Genomic DNA, 25,943 nt, shown 5'->3' on the forward strand with positions numbered 1-25,943 from the left:
CTTCTTTTTTTGCCATTATCTGCCTCTGATTTTTCACCGTTTATCATCCCGACTTCACCTCCCAAGTTCTGATGAAGTTTCTCTTACGTTCAGCTTCAGCAGGCTCAGTTTTTTTTATTCCCCATGCAGTATCTCTTGCTTCACCTTTTTTCACTTGAGTACATCACTGCCCTTTGGTGTTTGCTCTGACAGGATATTCTACTCCCATCAGGACGAATACAGCTGCTCTTTTTGTGTTTTTCACCAATAAAAGCAGCGAGGTCTGAAACTGATGGTCTCTCATGTCAGGCTGTACTCCTGACATCTGCTTTATGACTACTTTTACACACTCCAAATATTCAATTCCTGTTTGCATGCAGCTCTGTTTACTGTAATATGTTCAACTTAAGAGAAATGCAGCACCAACCTTCATTTAAAGATACAGACAACTTTATTAGTCCCCAACGGGGCAAGAAGAACACACCAACAACAACAGCAATAACAATGGCCTAAAGCAGAAGACAACAGACAGGAGTACAACATGTCAAGAACTCACTGGCACATAAAGCATGGTCCACATGATTGGTAGAGTGGTGGCACAATAAGGTAACCAAGAAGATAAATAATAGTAATAATAATAAAATAAATATAATGAATAAGTGGGCATACAGAGATGCATTCAGCATTAAGTTACATAATACAAGCAGCGGTCCTCAGTCTGCAGTATGACCTTCATTTGATTTAATGAATGCCATAGCATATACATGCATTAGCTCGTGTGTAAAGATGATTTCTGCCTGAATCATGTCAGCTTTTCACAGGTAATGGTGGTAAAACAGCTCGACTAAGTGCCACTGTTTACTACTTTTATCACTGTTGTGATTGAGAGACCCAGAGAAATTAAAAACTGCGCAATTAAATATTTATGATTTCACCACCATATCAAAATCCCAGCTCAGCTTGACTGCTGGACTCTACTCGTTTTTACTACACAATATCTGCCCAAATACAGCACAGTCTTCCTGATGTAGGGTGTTGGCTCATTAAAAAAAAAAAAAAAAGAATGTCAGGAGCAACAACCACTCTATCATAAGTAATGTGTCATACTGGACCATAACCAGTGCTCCACAGGGTTTTAACTGGCTGACAGTGAGGCAGAGGTGGTACCATCCTGGTCATGCAAACCACACCTTCGACTGATTGTATTTACAAGCAACTTATTTTAAGAGTTCTAATAATGATGACATGCGTGTACTTGAAAATCCTCACCCTTCAGTCCATGCCAAAGTTTTTGCACATGCAGACAGACGGCTGGATGATGTGCTGGTTGTGCTGAGAGCAGGAATTACTCTGCAAGGATCTGAGAATAAATAGACTACTGATGTCCCAATGTAGATTTTTTTTTTTCTTCCGACCCTATCCGATTTTTTTTGGGATTAGTTTTGCTGATACCGGTCCAATGCCGATCCGATACAGACATTTTACAATGAAATTTTGTTGAAATTTTAAATTTGGAGTCAGTATTTATAAGTTATTATGCTATTATTTTACTGTAGAACACAATTGGGCTGAATGTGGAACCTGAACTAAAACAAGTATGACACCTTTGACTCTTAATAACTTTAGCATAAGTTTTGCACTTTCCAAATTCATACTGTGGGACAAATTAGAACCCTATGTTTGCCACTGTTGTAGCACATGTATGGACAGGTACGTCCAGGTATTATATGGGGGTGCGTTCGGTGCCATGCACTAGTGATGTGATGCTGGTCGGGTTGGGGCGGGGCAGCTTGGGTCGGGTCAGATAATTCCACAAAAGCCCTGCGGGTTGAAAAAAACCCGACTCGTGCATGACAACCGGACCTCATAATGAGTATGCGCAGAGTGAAAGTGAAACTTATAGATGCTTTACTAGTTCCTCTAAGCTTCCCGGTGTTGTGCAGCTTTTCACTACCTTCAGAAACTGTAATTTGAGGGAGCATGACGTGTGTTTACCCCCGCCCCAGAACCAGGTCCTGATCGGACCGATCTTGTGACTAAATCTGATCCGATCCGATTCTATCTTCTAAAAAATGCCAGATCGGCCACCGATACTGATCTGTAGATCGGATCGGGATTGGATCATCACTAAAATACAACTGATGATTTAGAGTGAGCTGGGATTGGATGACTTCTGGGATCAGCTGACCGTCAGCTGGTCACACCTGAGTACATGACTACCATGTCCTGCATGAATTTATGCAAAGCTTCAGTTAGAGTTCATTTACTTTTTGGATACATCAGGCCAGTTACAGGAGGTTACTCAAGCCTGTTGTCCACTCCAGGTTTCGTTGGACAATAGTCTGCTCGAGGTTTCAGCCTGTTAAAAGGAAGTTTTCTCTTCACCACTGTCACCAGTCACAGGTATTTGCTCCTGGAGGATTCTGCTGGGTTTTTGTAAATTGGCTTGAGAGTCTGGTTTCGACCATCTCTAAGTGTCATGAGATAACTTTTGTTATGATTTCACCATCATCATCATAGCCTTTATTTAAACTCGGAGATATATTGAGGGCGCAGCCACATTTACAATATGGCAGAGACAGAACAAGACATTTGAAACATCCAATGGACATATCAGAAATACCGAAAAGTAAAAGTAACAAAGACAAATTAAGAACAGGGAACTCTACTTAAAAACAGGAGCAGCTGGAGGTAAAATAAGAAGTGATTAAGGATTTAAATTGTCCTAATGATAAAAGTGTGGTAAGTTTCAGATGGTTTTGGAGAGAGTTCCAGGTTTCAGGTGCACAGTAAGAAAACTGGACTTTCCTAATTCAGTACGCACTGAAGGAATCTGCAGTGTGACCCAGTCTTTGGAGCGAGGGTGATATTGACTTGCATTAAAAGATACTAAAAAATTAATAGAAGATGTTAAAAGACCGCTGAGTGCTTTAAAAACAAATAAAATCCAATGTCTATCACACCTGTTGGACAGAGAGGGCCATTCAACTTTAAAGGTCGCACTGGTGAGTGTTGTAGCTGTCATTTGTAGCTGTCATTTGGCACCATATAAGTAAAATTTGATTGATTGATTGATATTGTCAGTAATAAATATAGAAAACAAATATAAGAAAGATAGGAGTTGAGAAAGAGCCAAATTAACAACATGCCGATGTCAGATACATACTATTTCTGAAGCAAATACAGGTACAGATAAATGATGACAGCAGAAAGGCATATGACATGAACTCCTAAAACTGCAGAGGGAACATAAAACTAACCAGACTGAATATATTCAACATTGAACCAAAACATCAACCTTGTGCTAAACTTCAAATGCCATTTAGGTGAGGGTTATGATCTGTGACCGTACTGATGAGAGCTATAAAACAATAATAACACAAACGGAGACAGATGCCGTGTTTTATTACTTCACACATTGGCAGCATTGTGGAGTTGGTCCTAGCACTCGACCACAACACAGCAAGAATTTAAGGCTTTGTAGTCTCCGTATCTCACTTAGTGACAGTCATTACAGACAAAATATTGTGCAGTTTGACCCTAGCATTAGAGGAGTGATATTTTGCTTTTTTTTTTTTTTTTTTTTTTTAAATGTAATTATACTTTTAAAACATTTCCCTGTGGTCTTCATAAACTTTAAATTCTATGCTTGGGTCTGAATTCTTCATTAATTCAACTCCACAGGTCCTTTTTCAACCCTATTTCTGACTAATGACACCCGAAAGGTTGTTTTCATGCCCCACCCCCTCCAGGCTGTGGACTGTGCTTTCTGTCCTGTTTAACCAACAACTGAACATTTTAGGTAATCGACTCGAAGTTTGGACATATTTTGAGTTTTTACTATAACTGCTGCTGCTGATTAACAATCATGTCGTACCCTGAGAAATGTTGATCTGAAGTCTTGACCTTATATGTACAAATGTCATGACGTAACTAGTTATAGATGTAACAAATTAAGAAGAAATCAAAACGGGTTGTAGAAATCCACTCAATTCTTGCCAAAATGAATATAAAGATAGCTTGCAGCATGTGGAGGGTTCAAATTCAAACTTTTGGAACTAACAGGGTCCCCACATACACAAATAAATGTATCAAAGACTAATAAAAGTGGGTTTAGCAAAATGTGACCCCTTTATGGCACAACAGCTGTGTAGTCCCAATCCCTTGACTTCTCTTCATAGTGTGAGTGTGAAAATGCTTTTACTTTCTAAAGCTAAATATAGTTCTGAGTTCTAAGTTGATTTTTATGATTTGGCGATTATGTAAACTCAGATGATGATTATCCAACACTTCTTCTTCAGAGATGGTGGTTGACCACTATCCTTCGAGATATTAATAAATGCATTTGACAGTTCTTAACTCAGTTTTAGTACTTTCAGCTTCCTTGATGCAGGCCAATACTTGGACTTTTCTGAAACAGTTCATCTTTTTCATGACCATGTGATAAGTCTTCTAACTTGGTTGTTGAAGAAGTGAGTCTTGCCCTTATATGTTCAAATGTTGTGACGTAACTAGTTATAAAACATAAGAAATTAAGGAAGAATTAAAACGGGTTGTAGAAATCCACTTGATTTTTGCAGGAATGAATATAAAGATAGCTTTGCAGCTCCTGGAGGGTTCAAATTTAGTCTTTATGAACTATTAGGGTCCAAATACACAAATAAATGTACCAAAGACTAATAAAAGTGGGTTTAGCAAAATATGACCCCTTTAAAAGAATAATACAGAGAGCACAAGTAGTCCGGTATTGCCTGGGATGTGCTCCTCACGTTGCAGAGGAGCAACCAAGCATGTCATCCGATAAAGACTTTTAGCTTAGCTCCAGTCCCTGATGAACTCTTATCCACAGATGTACGCTGAACAGATGCCAGTGTTGACGAGATGCAGCAGTTCTTTTCTTCACAATGCAGCTACACAATGGAACAGATTTTTAGAAACTCTATGTCCACATTTAGTCACAGCATATCAGCTCAGATCTGAGGATGCAGATGAGAGACAATTGCCATGTGTGTTCCTTTGTAAATGACTCTTGTGTACACTTGTTTATATCCATGTCCACACATTCTCGGCATTGTGCTCTTTCAATAAGGTGGGGCTTCTTGGATCCAGATGTGTGTATGTGTGTTTTTGTGTATATGACATGTTGGGTGGAGTGTGGTCTACAGCTGTGTCTGATTTTGGCTTCATACAGATTACTGACAGCTTGAATATATCTGCTTTATAAAGGCCCTCACCTCTGTTGCTCTCTCTCTCTCTCTCTCTTTTTTTTTTCTCTCTCTCTCTGTACCGTCTGTTTCCTGTTTCAGTCCACAGCCCCCCCAGCCGAAGACCCCTGAGGTGCCGTGGTCGGAGACAGACTCGCCGGTTTTTCACCTGACAGACGAGACCTTCGACAGCTTTCTGGAAGAACACCCCGCCGCCCTGGTCATGTTCTATGCCCCCTGTGAGTAAGAAAGCCAGTTGGGGAAGTTTAGGGCTGCAGCTAATGATTTTTAGCTTAACAGTCAATAGGCCATGAGCTGGAGTGAAGGCGCTGGAGTGAAGGCGCTGGAGTGAAGGCGCTGTGCCTCGCCTTGTCTTCATCTGCACTGTTAGCAAAACATCTTCTGTCACAAAACTACAGGTCGGACTCCTTTCAAATTTCATATGTAGCTTACACAATGTCCACAGTTTTGAAAAATTTGAATTTTTGATGAATTTTTCAATTATTTGAAATTGGCCTTTACTTATAATGGTCCATATTTTGATGGTTTATAACATGGAAATGGAAATGATTACAGATATCAATATAATTACTACTTAGCACTGATAGGAAGCCATATATGGACTTTCATTTTGGTCTATGAGCTTTGACCTTGAGTGACCTTGAAAGGTCAAACTCAAGGTCACCACTGAACAACAACAATCTTCTCTGAAACTACTGGTTGGATTCATTTCAGTTTTTTATGTAGCTTTCTTGGGACAATATCTACAAAGTTTGGTTACAGTTTTGAAAAATTTTGATTTTCAACAAATTTTTGAAGTATTTCAAATTTTTCTTAACTTATAAAGGTCCATGTTTTGATGGTTTATAACATGGAAATGGTTACAGATCTCAATATAGTTCCTACTGAGCACTGATAGGAAACAGTATATGGACTTTCATTTAATTAGTTGAGTTCTCCAGTGAAAGTACCACCCACTTCTATTGGCAGATTGATCTGCATCAAGACCACATGACTAACATAGCAGCAGAACCTGACAACCTCACAAATTCAACTTGTTATTGGTTCTTTATAGAACATGCCAGTGAGATACAGGGAAATTGGTCTTATTTTTTGTCTTGTTATCAAGAGTTTCCTGAGTCCAAATTGAAACTGTCATGGTGTTTTTTTTGTGAGCAGTATTCTATAAACTCCATGAGAAAACCCCAGGTAATCCCTCATGGTAATTATAAAGCTCCAACAATAATGTTGGTTTTTTTTTCTAATGCAAAAATGCCTTCATGCAGCTTCACAAATTGAATTGTATGCTGCTTTGTTTTCTTGTGTCACAGTCAATAAAATGTCTCTGAGATTTGGAGTGTTGGCTGGCAAAAATCACCAGCATGGAGCGGTCACTGTGGGATATTAACACCTTTTCTTCACTATTTTTTGGATCGAGTCCTTTCGTCAGGAAAACAGTTGGCACATTGATCAATAATGTATAGTCTGGAGTTGCAGTCCTTAAACACTATTGTAGGGAAATAGATGGTGCCTCTTTCTGCCCTTCATACTAACCAAATTATGGAATAAGCCTATGATATTGAATTTTATTCTCATCTATTGCCTATTATTAGCCATTAAATCCTGCTGAAGACATAATCATTTATAAATGTAGGTTTAAATATTAGAGATAGACTGTTTTTATTAAATTAATTAATAAAGACATTTAATATACAGTATGTGCTCTTTTGACTGTGATGCAGACACTTCTTTCTGTCTGCACTCCCCTTAGATAAAACACCTTACTTTAAAGAACATCTGAAGTGTAACCAAAGAGTCTTGTAGTGAGCAAAGAGTGTATCTATTAATAGCATAAGACCATTTTACTTGGCGAAATGTCTTAAAAGTAGAATAAAAGGTCATAAAAAGACAATAGGCCTTAAAACTAGAAAAGTAGTATGAAGTATATAAACAATATTTAGTTTTTATTCTTATAGACCCTTTCGTAAAAAAAAAAAAAATCAGGTTCACAGGAAAATCACCACGTATCAATTAATCGTTAATCAACTGACAAGGTCAACCAACTAATGATCAATGAATAAATCAACAATTTGCATCTGTACTATCCACTATGAAAAAAGCATGTCATATTCCTTAAAGGTGGGGTCTGAGATCTTGGAAAAACGGTTCGAGCAAGCTACATTTTGAAAATACTCAATTCAAAAGTCCAAACCCCTTTCTTCAGACGTCCCTCTGAAGCCACGCCTCCAGAGTGGTGGCACGCGCATTGCTTGCTCCCAAGGGTTCACGAGCACTGCACAGCAACAATTCGCTGGCTCTGCTGTGCTCTGTACCCGGGTTGGGCTCTGATGCCGTCTACGGTCCGGGCCGGTCCACTGAACCGTCTCTGACACCAGCTGAGGCTCCGTCCCCTGCTCCGGTCCCGTATGCCTCGGGCTCCTACCCCGACTATGGCCCCGGCTGAGCCTCCGGCTCGCGTATCCCTGTTCGGTTTCTTCTAACACCCCCACTCTTCCAGAACAGTCCCAGTTCAGACCTATGTGACTAATGTTACATTTCCTAGTGGTTTATGTTAGTGACAAAACAGTTTGCAGGTGAACTTTCCATCCTAATATAACTAATATAGCCAGGTTCTGGCTACGCTTCATGTATAAAGCTCTGGGAACGCAAAGAGGGATACGCGCAGAGGGGGGAAGGGGGGAGGGGTGAATGGCAGTTGAGGTTGATAGACATATCATCGTTCAATCATTTCAAGTGGGCGCTCAAAATGATTGGATGGTGTTTTTTCAGTCCTACCCGTTCCACAGGTGACTGATTTTTTTTAATTTTTGTGTTAGAGCATTTAATTAATTAGTTGTAATCGGGGTGTGAAGGGGATTTTAAGGAATATAATAAAAAATGCACCAGAAAAACATCTCAGACCCCACCTTTAATGATTGATTTATTGTACCATTAGGGATACAGCACAGGCAATGTCATTTATGGAGTAGAACTAAATAAATTCTATATAATACTGACCCCGCATATGTGCGCATATTTGGGCCTCCTCCTCCTCCTCATGTACCGCTCCCACAAATAGGCAACCTGCAGCATGTGGGACAAACAGACGGGCCGGTCTGTGTTTGGCTCCACCATGTCCCTGAAGCAATTAGAACTTATCAACGCCACGATCTAGTTTGATGACCGGCTATCCCGGTCATGGCGTCACAGCACAGACAAGTCAGCAGCCTTTGGACAGGTGTGGGACAGGTGGACAGGGTGACTCCCCCAATAATCAACCTCAGTAATGAGGCCTAGTTTAGGCAGTGGCACCCCCTACTGTCAACACCACAAATACCGCCGTGGAAAAGGGCAATTAACCAACAATTATTGTAATTTAATCAAGTAAATTTTTAGTGACAATTAATTGATTGTCAATTTATTGTTTACATCCGTAGTGGATAGTAATAAAATGCTGCCACTGCAGGTTTAGTGTTATGCTTATTATTGTAGTGTCATGATCTGTAGTTTTTTCACAATCCCTGGTAGAAGGATAGTTTGATAAATAAAAGAAAAAAGCATTCATACAAAATAAGGATGTCAAACACAAGTATAAAATCAACACCATCTGTCTGCAAGAACAGTTACACAATAGATAGAAATATGTTTTTGCACAACATTATGATGTCCGAGTGAAGTTAACCTTTGACCTCACAGATGTAAGATGGTATTGGATTGTCATTTTATCCTCTTGTGTGAAATTTTACCATAATTGGTGTATGAATTCTTGTGTTTTGTGAGGTCACAGTGAGATTGACCTTTGACCTTTGGATACCAATATCTAATCAGAATATCCTCAAGTCCTAGTGAACAGTTCTGCTGAATTTGAAGATGCATTTAAGAACACAAAATATTTTGTCGTTATTCTCATTACAAGCAGCAAAATCACTTATTCAAGATTTTGTGAAATGGAGAAGTTGTGTAAGTGGATCTGCCCTCCGCTATGATATTATGCAAACCAGGGTTTTAGTACTGGTTAAATCTGCTCAATATTAGTTGGAATATCATATTAAGACACAGTGAGCTTACTTTTCAAATGAAAAACATGTTTGAAAAGGTTATTTTTGTTTTTCAGAAAACAATAAGACTGGTTTCCCATAAACGAGGCTTCTTTGCTTCATTGGAGTTACTTTCTTGCAGCAGTACACAATGAACAACTGGGCTCTCTGTACCACAGTCTGGTGCTGCCGAAGTGGGACAACTAATTAAGACTTCCACAAATTTAAGTTTTTTTCTTTGTGCCGTCTTTAGTTTATGAATTTATATATTGTCCGGGAGCTCCCTGTGCTTTCTGCTGGAAGATAATGTTGATGAGATGAAAAATGTGTTCAATATGTATTTTTACCTGCAAGTGTATTGGTTCCAGATACTGATTTCTAAAAATTAGTTTTACTCACCCTGAAAAAAAAAAAAACACAGTTGTCTAATATGATTTCCAAACTATAACTATTTATAAAACTGAACCCAAATGACTGTTAAAAGTACATTTGAGGACTTTTTATTTTCTTGGGCCACTATTTTCATTAACTCACCAGCCAATAGGCCATGCGCTATTGTGCAGGCATCATCTTCATCATCTTCGTCTTCGTTAGCAATTCCTTCAAATATCTTCAGTGACAAAACTACTGGTAGGATTCATTTCAAATTGTATCTTTATTGTCTACAAAGTCTGTTCACAATTTTGAGAAATTTGGATTTTTGAATTTCTGACGAATGTTTTAAAATATGAAACGTGCCTTAATTTATAATGGTTCATATTCTGATGGTTAATAGCATGGAAATGGCTACAGATATCAATATAGTTACTGCAGAGCACTGATAGGAAGTCCTATATGGACTTTGTTTGGGTTCATGACCTTTGACCTTGAGTAACCTTGAAGGGTGAAACTCGAGGTCATCAATGTGTAGATTTCAACAATCTTCCTCTTTGAAAATACTCGTTAGATTAATTTAAAATTTTAAATGGCTCAGGAGGTAGAGCGGATCATCCAATTACCGAAGAGTTGGCGGTTTGAATCCCGCTCTGTCCTGATTGGTCTGTTGTGTCCTTGGGCACTTCACCCACCTTGCCTTCAGTGTCACTCACACTGATGTATGAACGCGTATGAATGTTTGGTGGCGGTTGGAGGGGCCGCATGCGTGATTTGGCAGCCACGCTTCTGTCAGCCTGCCCCAGAGCAGCTGTGGATACAAATGTAGTTTAACACCACCAGAGTGGTGTTAAAGAATGAATGAATGAAAGAATGAGTGAGAATGAATGAATAATGGGTCAATAATGTAAAGCACTTTGGGTGCCTACAAAAGCGCTATAGAAATTTAATCCAGTATATGTAGCTTCCTTGGGACAATGTCTACAAAGTCTGCTCACAGTTTTGAGAAATTTTGATTTTTTGAATATTTGACGAAAAATTCGCCTTTACTTACAAAAGGCAACATTTTGATGGTTTATAACATGGAAATGGTTAGAGATATCAATATAGTTACTATTGAGCACTGATAGGAAGTCATATTTGGACTTTCATGTAATTAGTTGAGTCCTCCTTCAGTGAAAGTACCACCCACTTCTATTGGGAGATTGATCTCCTGCATCAAGACCACATACTCTAACATAGCGTCAGAACCTGACAACCTCGCAAATTCAAGTTCTTATTGATTCTTGATGGTACATGCCGATGAGACACAGAGACATTGGTCCTATTTTTTGTAGATGAATCCATGTTGAGTGCAGTAGTGATGAGCAAGTGAGCATGGTCCATATTTTCCACTGATGTAATCTACGGCTAATTACTGCATTTGCGTCTTTGTTGAACATTTAGCAGGAACCTCTTCCTTTAACCACTTCTTGTTTATGATGGTTTCAAATATTCATAAGTGAGAAAGTTGTTCATATGGTAGGAAATATGCAGCAGCGTGACAGTGCAGCTTCACATTCCTTCCCGCTGTGTAAAACATTCTTCTGCAGATTCTCTCGGGTAGAACTGTTCGTTAGCCACACAAATAACATCTCTACTTCAGCGTTAACAGTCAGCTGGAGACGAGTTCAGCTGAAAATGAAAAACAAACCAAAGCTTTTTGTCTTCCTCACGCACACTTAGCACACAGAGCTCATCCACACAACAACAGAGTTCTCCATTGTTGCCATATGGTTCACATAAGCCTGCTTGTCATATTTATTCACACACCATACTACCGTTGTTACGCAGAGCTTTGTAAACATGCCAGATTTTGTCAGTGGGTTAGATTTTTTTTTTTTCCCCTCGGGTTACAGATTGCCTTGCTTTGGTCCGGCCCCACTGTGAATCTATGTGTGAGGGAGCCATCCAAGGAGATTTACATGTTGATAAATGCAACCCATAGCTGTAAAATCATGCAAATAGATTCACCCCATTTAGAAACACATTTTGAGTCCAACAGCTTAGCCATTCCTGGACCTTTTATTTATTTATTCAGCTACCTCTTTATGCTTGTCGACATCTCCTTGTCATCCTCCATCCTCTCTCTATCCCATCCACTCAACCCTGTCTTTTCTTTCTATAAATTAAACAGAAAAGAAACTGGTTGCACATCTGTAGTTTTTACCATAATGATGATTCATTGGTTTAAAAATTTCATCACACACTTTACTGCAGCGCTTCCATACCTGCAAGTAGCTGGAAGCCCTGTGCTCAGCCTTGGGGGTAAACACACTCTCCAAATGTTGAAATGATTAAAACAACATCCTTTACACACACACACACACACGCACACACACACACACACACACACACACTGCAGTGAGACCTGATTTATTATTTACTGTCTAAAAGTGAAAAATATTTTTGCAGTAAATGTGTCATTTAAAGCCGACTTCTGCCAGTTTGCACCGACAAAAAAAAAAGAGTCAGATTTCTCTACTGAGCAGAAAAAGCCAAATGACATAATTCTTTTCTATCAGGTCAGTCTGATTGGAATGTAAAAACAAATGTTATGCAAGACGCCCAACTCTACACTCACACTCTCAGATGAGTCCAGATGTTGATCAAAAAGTCACTCCAGTGTGTAAATGAGGAGACATGAACAGATAAAAAAACATCAGAAATCGATCTGTGTATGCATAACAGAGACAGAACTCATATTCATTTGCTCATCTCCCCCTTTTTATCATTTTGCATTCAGACTGACTCTCACTATGAATAAAAACCAGCACCCGTCTCTGTCAGGCAGCACAGAGGTGAGAGCCATCGTCTGAGGGGTATCCGGCAACAAAAGAGGAAGAAAAAAGTTGATTCTGGTCTGCTTTTGTTGCAATTCAGCACGTATCATTATGTCATTTGTAAAATGTGTTGCCAAACACATGCACGCGTACATTCCTTTTGGATGACTTAATAACATGAGCTTCGTGTTTCTGCTGTTTTGCTCCAAAAGATAGAATAATTACTGTGATCGGTTTCTCAGACTTTTCCAAATACAATCAAAGTCGTGCAGAGTTTTCTGCTAAGGCACAAGAGAGGAGACACCACTCTACTGGCATCAGCCCCCCCCAAATTGTTTTGGTGCAAATGGGGTTTGGTCAAGTCTATTTTTTTATACTCTCAGCCCACCATTAGTTTTATCATTTTAGTAAGGCTGCAATAAGGTAAGGTAAAATCAGGTCTAACTAGATGGACCCCCCCAGCTGTTTGCATGTGCCCCCACCCTACTGCATCCATACAGACTGGAATTACATCATCAAATTGATGTCCGTCAGTCCTGGTGCATCTACAGCCTGGCCGTCCATGGGAGTGGATCTCTCCTTCACTGTGGTTCTCCCTGAGGTTTCTCTTTTTCCCACTGGGTTTTTTGGAGTTTTTCCTTGCTGAGAAAGAGGGTCTAAGGATGGGGGATGCCTAGGACATTGATTCATTTGCTTCATCAACTGTTTAACTGAGTAATTATTTGACTTTTGCTAATTTTCATATTCAACACATTCTGTAAAGCCCTGTGAGGCAACCTTGTTGTCATATTGGGCTCTACAAATAAAATTGAATTGAATAAGAGAAGATAAGATTTTATGGATCCCACTGTGGGTGACAGCAGAAAATACAAAAATAAAGTGCAGGAAAGACAGAAAACAGAAATACACACTTGTGAAACATAAATTATAAAGTGAAAAAAATATTTATGTAAATTCAGATTTAAATGAACACGTATGCACATTTCACTGTATCAAGACACAACCAGATTCTACAGGAAAAGTGTTAAACTAATTTTTCAGAACTTGAACTCTTTGAACTGGCCTCATTTTCTGGTGTATTAATTCAACACATGCCAGACATTTCTTATTGTTTTCATTTATTTTCTTTCAGGGGAGCAGAGGTCACTCTCGGCGCTGGCTTTGGTCTGTAGAAGCTGTTTCATTCTGCTTTAACAATGCACACAGATTTCCTGTGTTTTCTTGTTGTCACTTAATAAAGACAAATAAATATGTAGCTCGTTTACAACCCTGCAAAAATATTAAAATTAAAGTTCTCCTTTGCATAGTTCTTAAAATCACAAATCACAAATTTTTCTATCATCAGACCCTTGATATGAGGAAGGAAAAAAGCCTTTAACAGCAAATAAATGGAAGAGGAATAACAACAGTTCTGCACAGCCATGGTACGTTTTGGCTTGAGAGTCTGGTTTCGACCAGTTCTATTAAGTGTGATGAGATAACTTTTGTTATGATTTGGCGCTATATAAATAAAATTTGATTGATTGATTGATACATTTTCCTATATTATACTATACATATTTGATCAGAATTAGTTAATAAACTTGCATTTTTTTCCTCTTGATTTGGTTTCTTTTGGGCAACAACTTGTAGGAACCTTGTGTGTAGGCAATGACAGGAATAGGGCTTTACTAATGAGATTTAAATTTAATAAGTTGAATCAGTTAACTCAAACATGGGATCTAACGTGTGTATCCGTTGAATTACAAATGATAACATGCTTAATATTTTCATGAACATTGTTTATCTGACAGAGATCATAAAATACTGCAGTCCACTGTGAGAATAGAAAGCACAGACAACTCAGCTGTGTTATGCATCATATTTAGCTGACTTTTATTTAAAATGACAGCTGCGAGGCATGGATGTCTCATTTTGTGAAAGGTCACTGCCTCCACTCCTTTCTCTTTGCATCCTCATTTCATCTCACCTTGAGTGAGAGGGACGATGGAGATGAGGAAAGGATTCAAGGATGGAGACACGAGAAATGAGTAAAGCATGTAAAAGCACATCACACATAACCACAACACAGTACTGCTAGATTCAGAAACAAAACAAACAAACCTGAAACCAAAATGTATCACCTAAAGCAGGTCTCTCAGACTCATTTTAGTTCAGGTTCCACATTCAGCCCAATATGATCTAAAGTAGGCTGAACTAGTAAAATAATAACAGTGAAAAAACAAAAATGACAGTATAAGAATGTTTATATCACAAAGTTTCCTTAAAAATGTGAATAACATGAACAACCTGAAATTTCTGAAGAAAATTAAGTGCAATTTTAACAATGTTCTGTCTCAGTTTATCATTGACACATGCATTATAACTTACAGATCACAGACAAAGACACTAAACATTTTACCAATATTCTGCCTGTGAATAAATATTTTGTGACTTTGTAGATCCACTGTGATCTCTATGTTATAATGTACATTAGTGCTGCAACAACGAATCGATTAAATTAATCCAAATTGATTCTTAAATGAGTTGGCAACTAATTCAGTTCTTTGGGTCTTGAGCACATTAGTATTGAGGCTTGCCCGCACACTGTGTGGTTTAACAGACACAAAGCATTGACTGAGGCCTCAGAAGCCGGGGCTAGATAATTAAAGCTAAGTTTGCTTTATGTTTGTGGTGGCCACATCAGCCCTGTTTGCCCAAAACATAGTGCGCCGTTTATATAACAAAACTTGAATATGGATAAAAAAATTGTCAAAATGCCACGGCGCACTACGTTTATATACATTTAAATAGCTTAAGATAGCCAACGTGTTGTAATTGCTTTAGCCCGCTAGCTAGTTAGACACTATCATCATAATTACAACATTTTCATTCATCTCTGTTTATCAGGCCACCAGACTAACGTTACCTATCATTGACTGGAACTAATACATACAGTGCTAGTTTGATAGCCTATAACCTGAACTGGTTGAAGACTATATCTTACTAGTTTCTAGCCATAACAAGTCCAGGTAACAGGCTAGTGCTTGCTAACTATACCCGAAGCCATTGCGGGCATGTAATAATTAGTGACTTGTCTGCAGCCTATATTGCTTTGGGTTAAATACCGATCTTTGAGAATTGAGTCTTGTGTTTATCCGATGAATCAATCAGTTATTTAAATAATTGACAGATTAATCGATTGTTAAAATTAGCATTAGTTGCAGCCCTAATGTACATGTGTAAATGATAAACTGAGGCAGAATATTGTTAAAATCGCACTTACTTCTCTTAAGACATTTCAGATTATTCATATTTTGTGTGTAAGGTTACTTGGCAAATATCAACATTTTTATGGATTTTTAACTTTTTTACACTAAAACAAAGAGAAAATTTGAAGTTGTCATTATTTATAAGTTATTCTGATAGTATTTTACTGGTCTGACCCACTTAAGATCATATTGGTCTGTATGTGGAACCTGAACTAAAAAGATTTTGACACCCCTGATTGTTAATATCTTCAGTGTAATTTTTGCATTTCAAAAATTCATCCCACGGGCCGTATCTTTATCACCTTTGATCTAAAGCATGCTTCCTGTATCTGTTTCGGTAGATGTGTGTGTGTGTGACGGGTGAGAAAGTAGATACAGGAACAGGGTAATATGATAGATCTGATCTGCCAAATCAGTCCAAAGATCTATAAGAATCAGACTAGTCGTGACCTTTGTTTACTTTTATCAGCTGTTCATTGCATTCCTTCCCGTCTCACTTGTCGACTGAAACATTGTTTATTTGGATCAACACACTCAGCTTGTTTGCATCCACTTCTCCCAAACTTCCAAACACCTCAGTGCAGTTGCATAAGTCACATTTATTTTTTTTTTACATTTACACAAATGAATGAAAACACAACCGAGTGTCTAGTTCAGCAGGACTGTACGCAATGACCCAGTCTCTTTATAGTTTTGGAAACATTTTCACCTTTTGAAAACACTTTTCTCTTATAAATGAAACAATGTGGCTTTGAAGTTTCAGGAAAATTATCATCTGTAGCAAAAGCGCACACTTTCTGTCCTATGTTACTATATCCATTTTATCCTTCTCCGTTGTGCTCCAGTTCAATTCAGTTTATTCTGCTGATTTCACTGTATACATAACAAAGATAAATTCACAAACGACCAATACTCTGTACTCAACCACACATTTACACATTCTACAACTGAAAAAGGAGCCTAAAAATTACACAAATGAGACAAGAATGATTCCTAGAAAAAAATGGACTTGGTATACTGCCCTGTCATAAAAGGTTCATTCACTAGTTTGATTTAACTAAGCAAAGAGCCTTCCCTTAGATAATTACTGCAGCGATTAACATGTTGGAAACAAGTTCTTTAACCCTCACTGATACAGTGAAGATTCTCATTTTTTTAGCAACCAAGTTAGAAGACTTATCACATGGTCATGAAAAAGATGAACTGTTTCAGAAGAGTCCAAGTACTGGCTGGAATCAAGGAAGCTGAAAGTACTAAAACTGGGTTAAGAACTGTCAAATGCACTCCTTAATTTCCAGAAGGATAGTGGTCAACCACCATCTTTGAGGAAGAAATCTTGGATAATCATCATCTGAGTTCACATAATTGCCAAATTATACAAATCAACTTAGAACTCAGAACTATATTTAACTTTAGAAAGTAAGAGCATTTTCACACTCACACTATGAAGAGAAGTCAAGGGATTGGGACTAAACAGCTGTTTAGCATAAAGGGGTCACATTTTACTAAACCCACTTTTATTAGTCTTTGGTACATTTATTTGTGCATTTGGGGACCCTGTTAGTTCAAAAAGTTTGAATTTGAACCCTCTAGGTGCTGCAAAGCTGTCTTTATATTCATTTTGGCAAAAATCAAGTGGATTTCTACAACCTGTTTCGATTCCTTTTTTTTTTTTTTTTAACTTGTCTTGTCCAGCATCCTAACAGCGGAATGGTAGTCTGGCTGCCTTTTGGTGCTGAACAAATGTGCTTTGCCAAGGGTAACTTCATAAAGTAAATGAAGCTCCCCTTGATATTCTACTGTGTTTATTATGAGTTTTGTTGAACCAAATTTCGATGCCGGACCTGACGTGGGGGGGTGGGGGTGTAGGGGAGAGAGCAAGAAAGAAGAAGGTGGCGAAGACCCTCACAAGAAAGTATCAACAATACAAACATTAACAACCATGGTGATAATTATAATGGTAACAATAACTACTACCAGAACTGAGTAAACTGGGCAGAAGACAGAGAAAAAAAACCACAAAACAAACAAACAAAACTACCAAAAAATAAAATAAAATACATAAGACCTATTAAATGATGAATATAATAAAAGAAAGCATGAACAGAGTATCATATACCACATTCGCCCAAATAATACCAGTAACAAATCCACACAACATCAGTTGTTCACATTAATCTGCTGTGACAGAGTGAACAAGGCAAAGAGACTGAGGTGAAGAACACAGGCATGCAACTGCACCCCCTCCAAGGACCAGGGGTCGACAAAGAGGGCCCTAAGGCCCGGTCAACCAGCAGACACCACAGAGAGGGGGGATCCAGCCCCCCCGAGAGGCGACAGTGTGCCCGCCCCGAAGATGGGAGGCCCCAGCCAGAGGCCCCACAGCAGCTGACCACAGGCCCCAGGGGGGCAGGGACATCAGCCGCCACCCCACCCCCCCGCCAGGGGCAGGCCACCCAGGGGCAAGCAAGGCACTGGTCCCCAAGCCCCACGAGCCCAGGAGCCACCCATCTAGAACTAGTTACGTCATGACATTTGCACATATAAGGTCAAGACTTCCAATGAACATTTCTCTGAGTACGCCATAATTGTTTATCAGCAGCAGTGGTTGTAGTCCATACTTAAAATATGTCCAAACTTCGAGTTGATTACCAAAAATGTTCAGTTGTTAGTTGAATTGGACAGAGCAGCACAACCAACAACCGGGGGGGGGGGGGGGGGGGGGGGGGGGGGGGGGTCACACATGTGCATTTAAACGGCCAGTGCTCAAAATGACCTTTCTGGTGTCAATAGTCAGAAATAGGGTTGAAGATGGACCTGTGGAGTTTAATTACTGAAGAATTCAGACCCAAGCATAGCATTTACAGTTTATGTAGACCACAGGGAAATGTTTTGAAATGCATAATTCCATTTAAAAAAGCTAAATGTTACTCCTTTAAGAAAACCACTGAGGGCAATTGGAAAAAAAGGCTTCAATTTGCAAGAGCATAAAGAGAAAAAGGTCATGTGGTCTGACGAGTCCAGGTTGAACCTGTTCAGAGTCATGGGTGCATCAGGGGAGAAGAGAGGCAGATGAAGTAATTACCCATCGTGCCTAGTGTCTACAGTACAAACCTGTGGGGGCAGTGTTATGATTTGGGGTTGGTTCAGTTGGTCAGGTCTAGGTTCAGTAAGGTGTCCTTCATATGAGGTCAGCTGAACCTGAATGTACTGAATGATCAGGTCTGAACATAAGTACATTTATAATACATATTCCAATAAGACGAGATTCATCAGACTCAGACTCTAAACAGGAGCAGCAGTCATCATTTTGTCACATGGTTTGGCCACTACTGGATGTGATGGAGACTTATTCAGTGGTTTGACTCTCCCATCATCAATAAAAAATCTCATTGCTTTTCTGGACGGAAATAAATGTTGTGACATTACATAAGCTTATCAGAATGATGCCATGGCAAATGTATGCAGTAATAAATCCAAAAGTCAGTCCATCTAAATATTTGCCAAATTATTTTTTGGGCAGTGTTCTTTTAGAGAGAGGTTCAGTCATTGGCAGCCAGGGCTTTTTGGCTCCAGCTTCTTCGGCATCTGCTTCCCTTCAGAGCCCTGTCATGTACACATGGCCCCACACCTCAGTGCAGTAACCAAATTATGGAAGAATATGAAACTAGCATAGAATATGAAGTGAATGTTATTGTTCTACTGTCAGTAAGATGGCAGGCAAGAAAAATCCTACCCAACTCCCAGTTTAATTTGTGTTGTTCATCACTGAACAAAGCCTGAGTGAATACTTCAGGATTCATATTTTGCACCATCTCCGCTCTGCCCTGAGTACAGAAGGTGTTTGAGTAGCTGTCTGTTTGCACAGTGCAGCAAGTCCACCAGTCTTGTCTGTCACTTTGTGGTGTCATAGCTTTACAGACGCTTGCACTGCACTTGACTCACCCTGCGGACATAAACCCTTCACCCAGACACACAAAGACAAAAGGGCGAGAAACAGCACAACCCTTTAATCTCAGCTCATACGTACACAGATTTCTGCACACACACGACACATATCAAATACGTATTGCATATAATGACACAGACATTTATTGCAGACAATTACTCCTCATATCTTTCTGCCTCACACACTCACACTCACATCCAGATGCCCACTCTTACTGCCTCGGTGCAGTTGCTTAATGGCTCTGCTGTCACAGTGAGATTAATGTTCTCCCACCCTCTACCATCAGCTCGCATTTCTGTCCACTCCTCAGCGTGCCTATTCACACCGTCCTCTGAACAGCACTCAGTGGGGGTTGTTTGCGTGCAGCTTCTTACAGTGGCACAAACTCCAGCTGAATGCTCGCTTTCCCAGAGCGAGCTTGATTATGTCCCAGTCCAAAGCAAAAAGTTCCCTCTCTGCCAGTGGTGTTTGAAGAAGAAAGCACAGCAGAAGATTTAGTACTGGATTGTGTTGTAGCAGATGTGAACAAAAATGACTATGCTTGACCCCTGTATGTTTGTGTTTGCACTGCAGCTGCTGCATCTTTTTACTGTTTTCCCTCATCAGGGTGTTGTTTGAACACTCTCATCAATCATAACAAACCTAGAGACACAAGAATTGCCTGGATTATGAAACAACTATACAGGTGTAGGTAAAGATCAGCACTTTGGATTCTTTGCCTGTCTTTTAATTTTATGAACATCTGAACTTGGAACATCCACTTATTGTTAGTGCTGCTTCTGCCCTGCACTCTTTTAGGCAGTGATTCTCACTGTATAAAACTGTGCAGTTTGGTCAAAGCTGTTGGCCTCCTAGTGATCTGAACAAGGTGCCCTTTGGCGTTGGTGTCATTGATGCACTGCATTTTCAATTGACTCTTGAATTAATCCACCTGCGGCAATGCTAGACCTTTGAGCCCAGACATTCCCCCTTGGAAAGGCCATGGTGTGAAGCAGATTTTCTGACTAAATGAAAGATTTAGTTACATGAACTGCCATCCACAAGTATTTTTTCTCCCTAGTGTAGATTCCATTTTTCCACAATTGACCCTTCATAACAGTCTTTGGGGCATTCCTGACTCAGAACTGGTCAGAAATGATTACCCAATATATTTTCCTTCTGGGGTGTACAGACTTACTATGAATCATAGTAACAGGATGGGAGTCTCCCTGATTAATATCAAACAAGTCAACCCTGTAAAACCTGACCCATCAAAACTAGCCACAAAATTCTATTTTTTTTGGAACTGAGATGTTTATTAGACCTTTGAACAAAATCCAAACAATACATTTTGCCATATCATTTTGTTTACGGTAAATGTTTGTATCACATTTGATACATTGGGCATTAAAAAAACACCTTATACACCTGCAGTATCAAATTTGATACTCACGTTTTTAACACATTTGAACTATACTATAAATAATTGGTTATCAAGTAACTATGCACATCTGTACATGAAGTACTTATTAAAAAAAAAAAAAAGAAAAACAACATAAATGTCTTTGTAACTTTTGTAATGTCATTTTTTGAAAATTACCAAAGACTTTCCTGCAAAAAGTCTGTGGACGATTTAACGATAGCCGTTTTGAAAAAGGCAACCAAAAAAAGTCCATCCTCTGGCTGCACTGGGATGATAATCCACCAGGGGGCAGAAACCAGTATGGGGTCACATACAGTACAACAGGTTTTTAAGGAAAGTATTGAGCTTGTTGATTCGATAGACGTCTCAGAACCTGGCATAGCAAATATGATACAAATGGTTTTATGGGGTTGAATGAGGAGACCAATTAAAATTCTGCAAAACACAATGAGTTGACTGGACAGCATCATCAATCTGTTGTGTAACTTCAACTTGCAGCAGTAGCTCACACTAGCTCCTTTTGGAACAAACAATAAAACCTTATTCCCACTTGGTCATGACCTTCCTTATGCTGCACGTGTAAAAGCCATACTCAGCCATGAGTTCAACTGCAGTTTTTTCCAATTATTTTTGTTTTTCAGTGGGAAAAACATAGCCCACTCAACCAGCAGATGTCAACAATCTGCCTCCATATTTGCTTTGCCCTGAAGTCACTTTTTTATCTTGTAAGTTTAACACCCCTGAATACTGGGAGCACCAGGTACCTGGTGACTCACCTGACTGAATTTTAAGCTCTGAGTTTACATGGTTCTGACTGAAAAACAACTTAGGTTTCACAGTTAACTTCTACCTTTTTGCACAAAGACCTCTACTTACTTAAAAGCACAGTGTGGAAGATTTAGGCTGAGGATCTGAAGTCAGAAGTGTAATATCACATTCACTAATAGTGGTGTAATGGACTATAATTACTCTCGGATTCCATTGGTTCAAAAAGTGCAGTCCAGAAGTAAATTTGAGGTTTGTTTGTGTGAGATCAATAACCTTCAGACTTGTTATTTAACAGTCAGTATTTTATTTTGAACACCCAAATTATATTTTTCCAAGAAAATTTACAGAAGTGTGAAATGTATCATCAATTTAGTATCATCTATGGTAATGCTTATTGTAGGAATCATCATTCATTTAACAACTTAATATTGAAGTTTTTGTTTAAACAGTGAATATATTGAATATTGGTTTTAAGATTTGAAAGCAAATATGTTTGTATCTGTCTGTCTGTCTGTCTGTCTGTCTGTCTATCTATCTATCTATCTCCCCCTTTGTCTGATCAAAAAGTGATGAAATCATGACTTGAGCATCATGATCTGATCAGAACTGTGAGTTTTGGGATCCATTGGCCCCTATTCATGATTATGTTTTTATTAAAGGGCACCTGTAGTGAATTTTTACTACTGGCTATTTCAAAAGATCACGTGTAATACAAGCGGTTCCGTCATTGAACTTACATTATTTTGTAACTCTTCAAACTCTTCACTGCTCTGTCAGTCAGTCGTGGTCAGTGTTATGTTTCCTCCTTTATGGGCTGTTCCAGCACCGGTAGTGACACAGACTCGTTGTATTGTCCATTTACCTGGGCTGTGATGGACTGGTCACTGACCCTGTGCAGCAGACACCAGTCTAAGATGACACATTATTGTCCAGTGCTGGGTCACATCTCTAGGACAATGGTGGAGTCCAAAGCTTACGGCTACACAAACAAGCGCAAACACGAGCTTTAACTCAGTCTCACTCACTGACTGCTGCTTGTTTATTCACACTCGATCACCCGGAATCAACGATGGTACGTCACATCCGGTCGGCAGTGGCTGTTCCCCATCAGTTCTGCCCCTGCTTGTAATTCACTTAATAAAAAGCTCCAGTGTGGTGCATTTATGGCGATTTCTTAATTTTATTTTTTTACTGAATTTGCACCTCTCTTGCTTATAAGTAATACTCAAAGCACAATTAAAGTCATATGCATGACCAGTACAGTTACACTTCAGTGCAGTGTTTTTAAACCTTGGGGTCGGGACCCCACTTGGGGTCGCTTGGAATTCAAATGGGGTCACCTGAAATTTCTAGTAATTGATGAAAACGTAAAAAGAAAAAAAACCTAATAAAAAATATATGGTGAGTTGAGAGAGACAATCCCAATACATAAAAGACATTACAAACTCTGAAGCTGAAACTGAAGCACTGTGGTACTGTTTATCTTTCAAATGTTCATTGTGGTCAGTTTAAGATGCTGCTCTTTCATAATTCATAGTTTGAGTTATTGTTTGTTCAGTATTAATTGTCAGCCTTGTAAATACAAGCTGGACTGACTGTACATATCCTGACCAAGGAAAATAAAATTCTTACTTTGTGCAGTAATCTACACCTGGCTTTTCTGCCTCCATCCATAATAATATACATTAATGTATAATAATATACATTAATGTGTGTAAAGTTAACGCTTATTTGCAACATAGTATAGCAAACTATTACATGATCAAAAACTAATTAATTTTTGCAAAAAATTGTCTCCGTTTTGAATGTCTGGGGTCGCCAGAAATTTGCTATGTTAAAATGGGGTCGCAACCCAAAAAAGTTTGGGAACCACTGCTTTAATGTATAATGAAATATTTTGTTGGTTTCAATCTGCACCTTCTGAGCTAATTCACACACTGAACAATATAGAAGAACCAGAGTTCATCCATACTGTTCCAACTATCTGTTAGTAATCTTGTCTCGTCTGTTGAGTGACCATTTCTGCTCCTGCTGCATTGAACCCACAGACTTTACATCTTTCATTGTTTGTTCTGAGCAGAGGAAACCTGGTTGTTAGTGCAGCATACAGCTCTGTGTGGTCAGTTTGTTGCTTGTCTCTGAGCTCTTCTCCCCTACACTCAGCCTGAATCAGCAATATTTCAGTTATGTACAACACACACACACACACACACACACTGACACACTCTGATCATGCACCTCATGCATCAGTTGTTCTGAATGCAGAGCACAGGACGGACATTCGGTTTTCTCTCTTACTCATCACTTTGAAGGGTCAAACAAAGTCCTTTTAGTCACTCTGTTTCCCAGTTCAGCCTCAACACACTCTGCATCATCACACACTACAGCGACTCAGTTGAAAGAGAAGCAGATTTTTTTTCCATAAGGCATATTACACTTGATTTATAGCCTGGGTCTGCTCTGCTTTGTATATTGAAGAAAGGACTTCCTGAACTGCAATGACAAGGGCAATTTAACAGCTTTGGAAATATTCCAAGTTTGTTTCATGTGTTTATGAACAGCAGCTCTGTTGGAACACAATGCACAGAAGAGCACTGCTCATCCCTGATCAAACAGCATGTTCACCTTGTACAGCGTGTGAGACAAATACTGTGTGATGTATTTGAACAACCAATGTGAATCCAAAAATAATATGTTTGTTTCTGGCTGCTTGCTGCTGCTCATGCAATATTAAGCAGACATCAGTTTATTTGTGTTGCTTGGTGCTGGTACAGATTTGTTGAAAAAAACAGTCATGTACAGATGGCCATACCTCCAGATAAACACATCAGAGTGGTATGGACCAAAACAACTTATTAAAACCCAGTTTCTTAATGAAAAATCAGACGTGAACCATATTTTACTGATTGTAAAGTTTGCCTGTGTATGTATGTAGTCACGGAAAAAATTATTAGACAATCAAATGTCATCCAAAAACAATGGTTATGCAATCAAGTACTAACTCCTGTGTGTATCATGTGACTAAAACAGACAGAAAGAAAACATGGAATGCCTAAAAGCACTGTTTTTGGCAGTGCAATGCCATAGTTATTGATGTAAGAATTTGAGTGATTTTAGTTATCATCAAGAAAACATGGAAAATGGCTAGATATCAGCTCTGAAATTAAACTCTTATGAGCTATTTTTGTTATCATTATATTTGTCCAAACAAATTTACCTTTAGTTGTACCAGGCATTAAAATGAACAAGAAATTGAAGAAAACAACGGGTGGTCTAATAGTTTTTTCCACAACTGTATGTACAGTGTACACTGTGTTGTTAACAATTTTAGGCACACTTTCCTCTCATAGAAAATCATGTTAAATTTGCCAGATATCAGTGTAAATAAGGTGTTCAACAGGTGCATCATGAGTTGTTTGTAGTATTAATGTTGCTGAGCTATGGAGTGCATCAAAGTGTGTTTACCATAAGCCTGTAGAAATAGACAGCATTGAAGTGTTTGGTGAATCCACTTTCACCTACAGCAGTTTGTGGAAGGTTTTCCTGCCGTGGTAAAATATTTTTAACCTTTCAGTAGAAATTTAGCCTGGAATGCTGGAAGGACTTTGCTGAACTAAGGCTTAGTATTTCTTTTGAACATTGTCAGGATTGTCCTTCTCCTTCCTTCTGCTGCATATATGTTTGTTCGGGGTGTAACAGTGCACTTGTTTGTAACGAACTGTTTTGGTTCAGGGCCTTCAATACAATACGGAGGTGTACCAAACGAATACATGTAGCCTATGTGAAGAACGCAAACACTCGAGAAGCAAAGGATGGCTGCAAGCAGAACCCATGTGCAGGGTTTCCTCTATATACATTGAGCAGCTGTGAATTCTCAGCTCCACTGCAAAAAAAAAAGCAAAACATGACAACAGAGTATAACAGAGGCACAGAAGCCAGGTCAGACGTTTGAAGCATGTTAAATTTCACTTTCGGTTTTCGGTTTGTTGCAGTTTTGTGGCACAAAAGAGTCCACAGGTTCCTTTATAGCGAAAAGGTTTTTATTTTTTAACTCAAGTTGGCAAAATCCAGTGAATGTGCTCCTCTTCTCCTTCACCGTGCCTCTGCTGTGGTGTTATTATGAGGTCATGTTCACAGCACCTCAGGGAATACTGTGAGG

General features: G+C 39.0%; 1 protein-coding gene across 1 annotated transcript in view; it reads left to right on the top strand.

The window, feature by feature from the left end:
- The window catches only part of pdia5 (protein disulfide isomerase family A, member 5), a 183,710-nt gene that overhangs the window by 98,731 nt on the left and 59,036 nt on the right, over nt 1-25,943 (top strand). The window contains exon 11 of the mRNA XM_030125714.1: nt 5,286-5,422. Within this exon, the coding sequence (XP_029981574.1) occupies nt 5,286-5,422 (137 nt within the window). The remainder of the gene's footprint in view (nt 1-5,285; nt 5,423-25,943) is intronic.

This window comes from Sphaeramia orbicularis, chromosome 21 (genome assembly GCF_902148855.1).
Source record: "Sphaeramia orbicularis chromosome 21, fSphaOr1.1, whole genome shotgun sequence".
Classification (NCBI taxonomy): Eukaryota; Metazoa; Chordata; class Actinopteri; order Kurtiformes; family Apogonidae; genus Sphaeramia; species Sphaeramia orbicularis.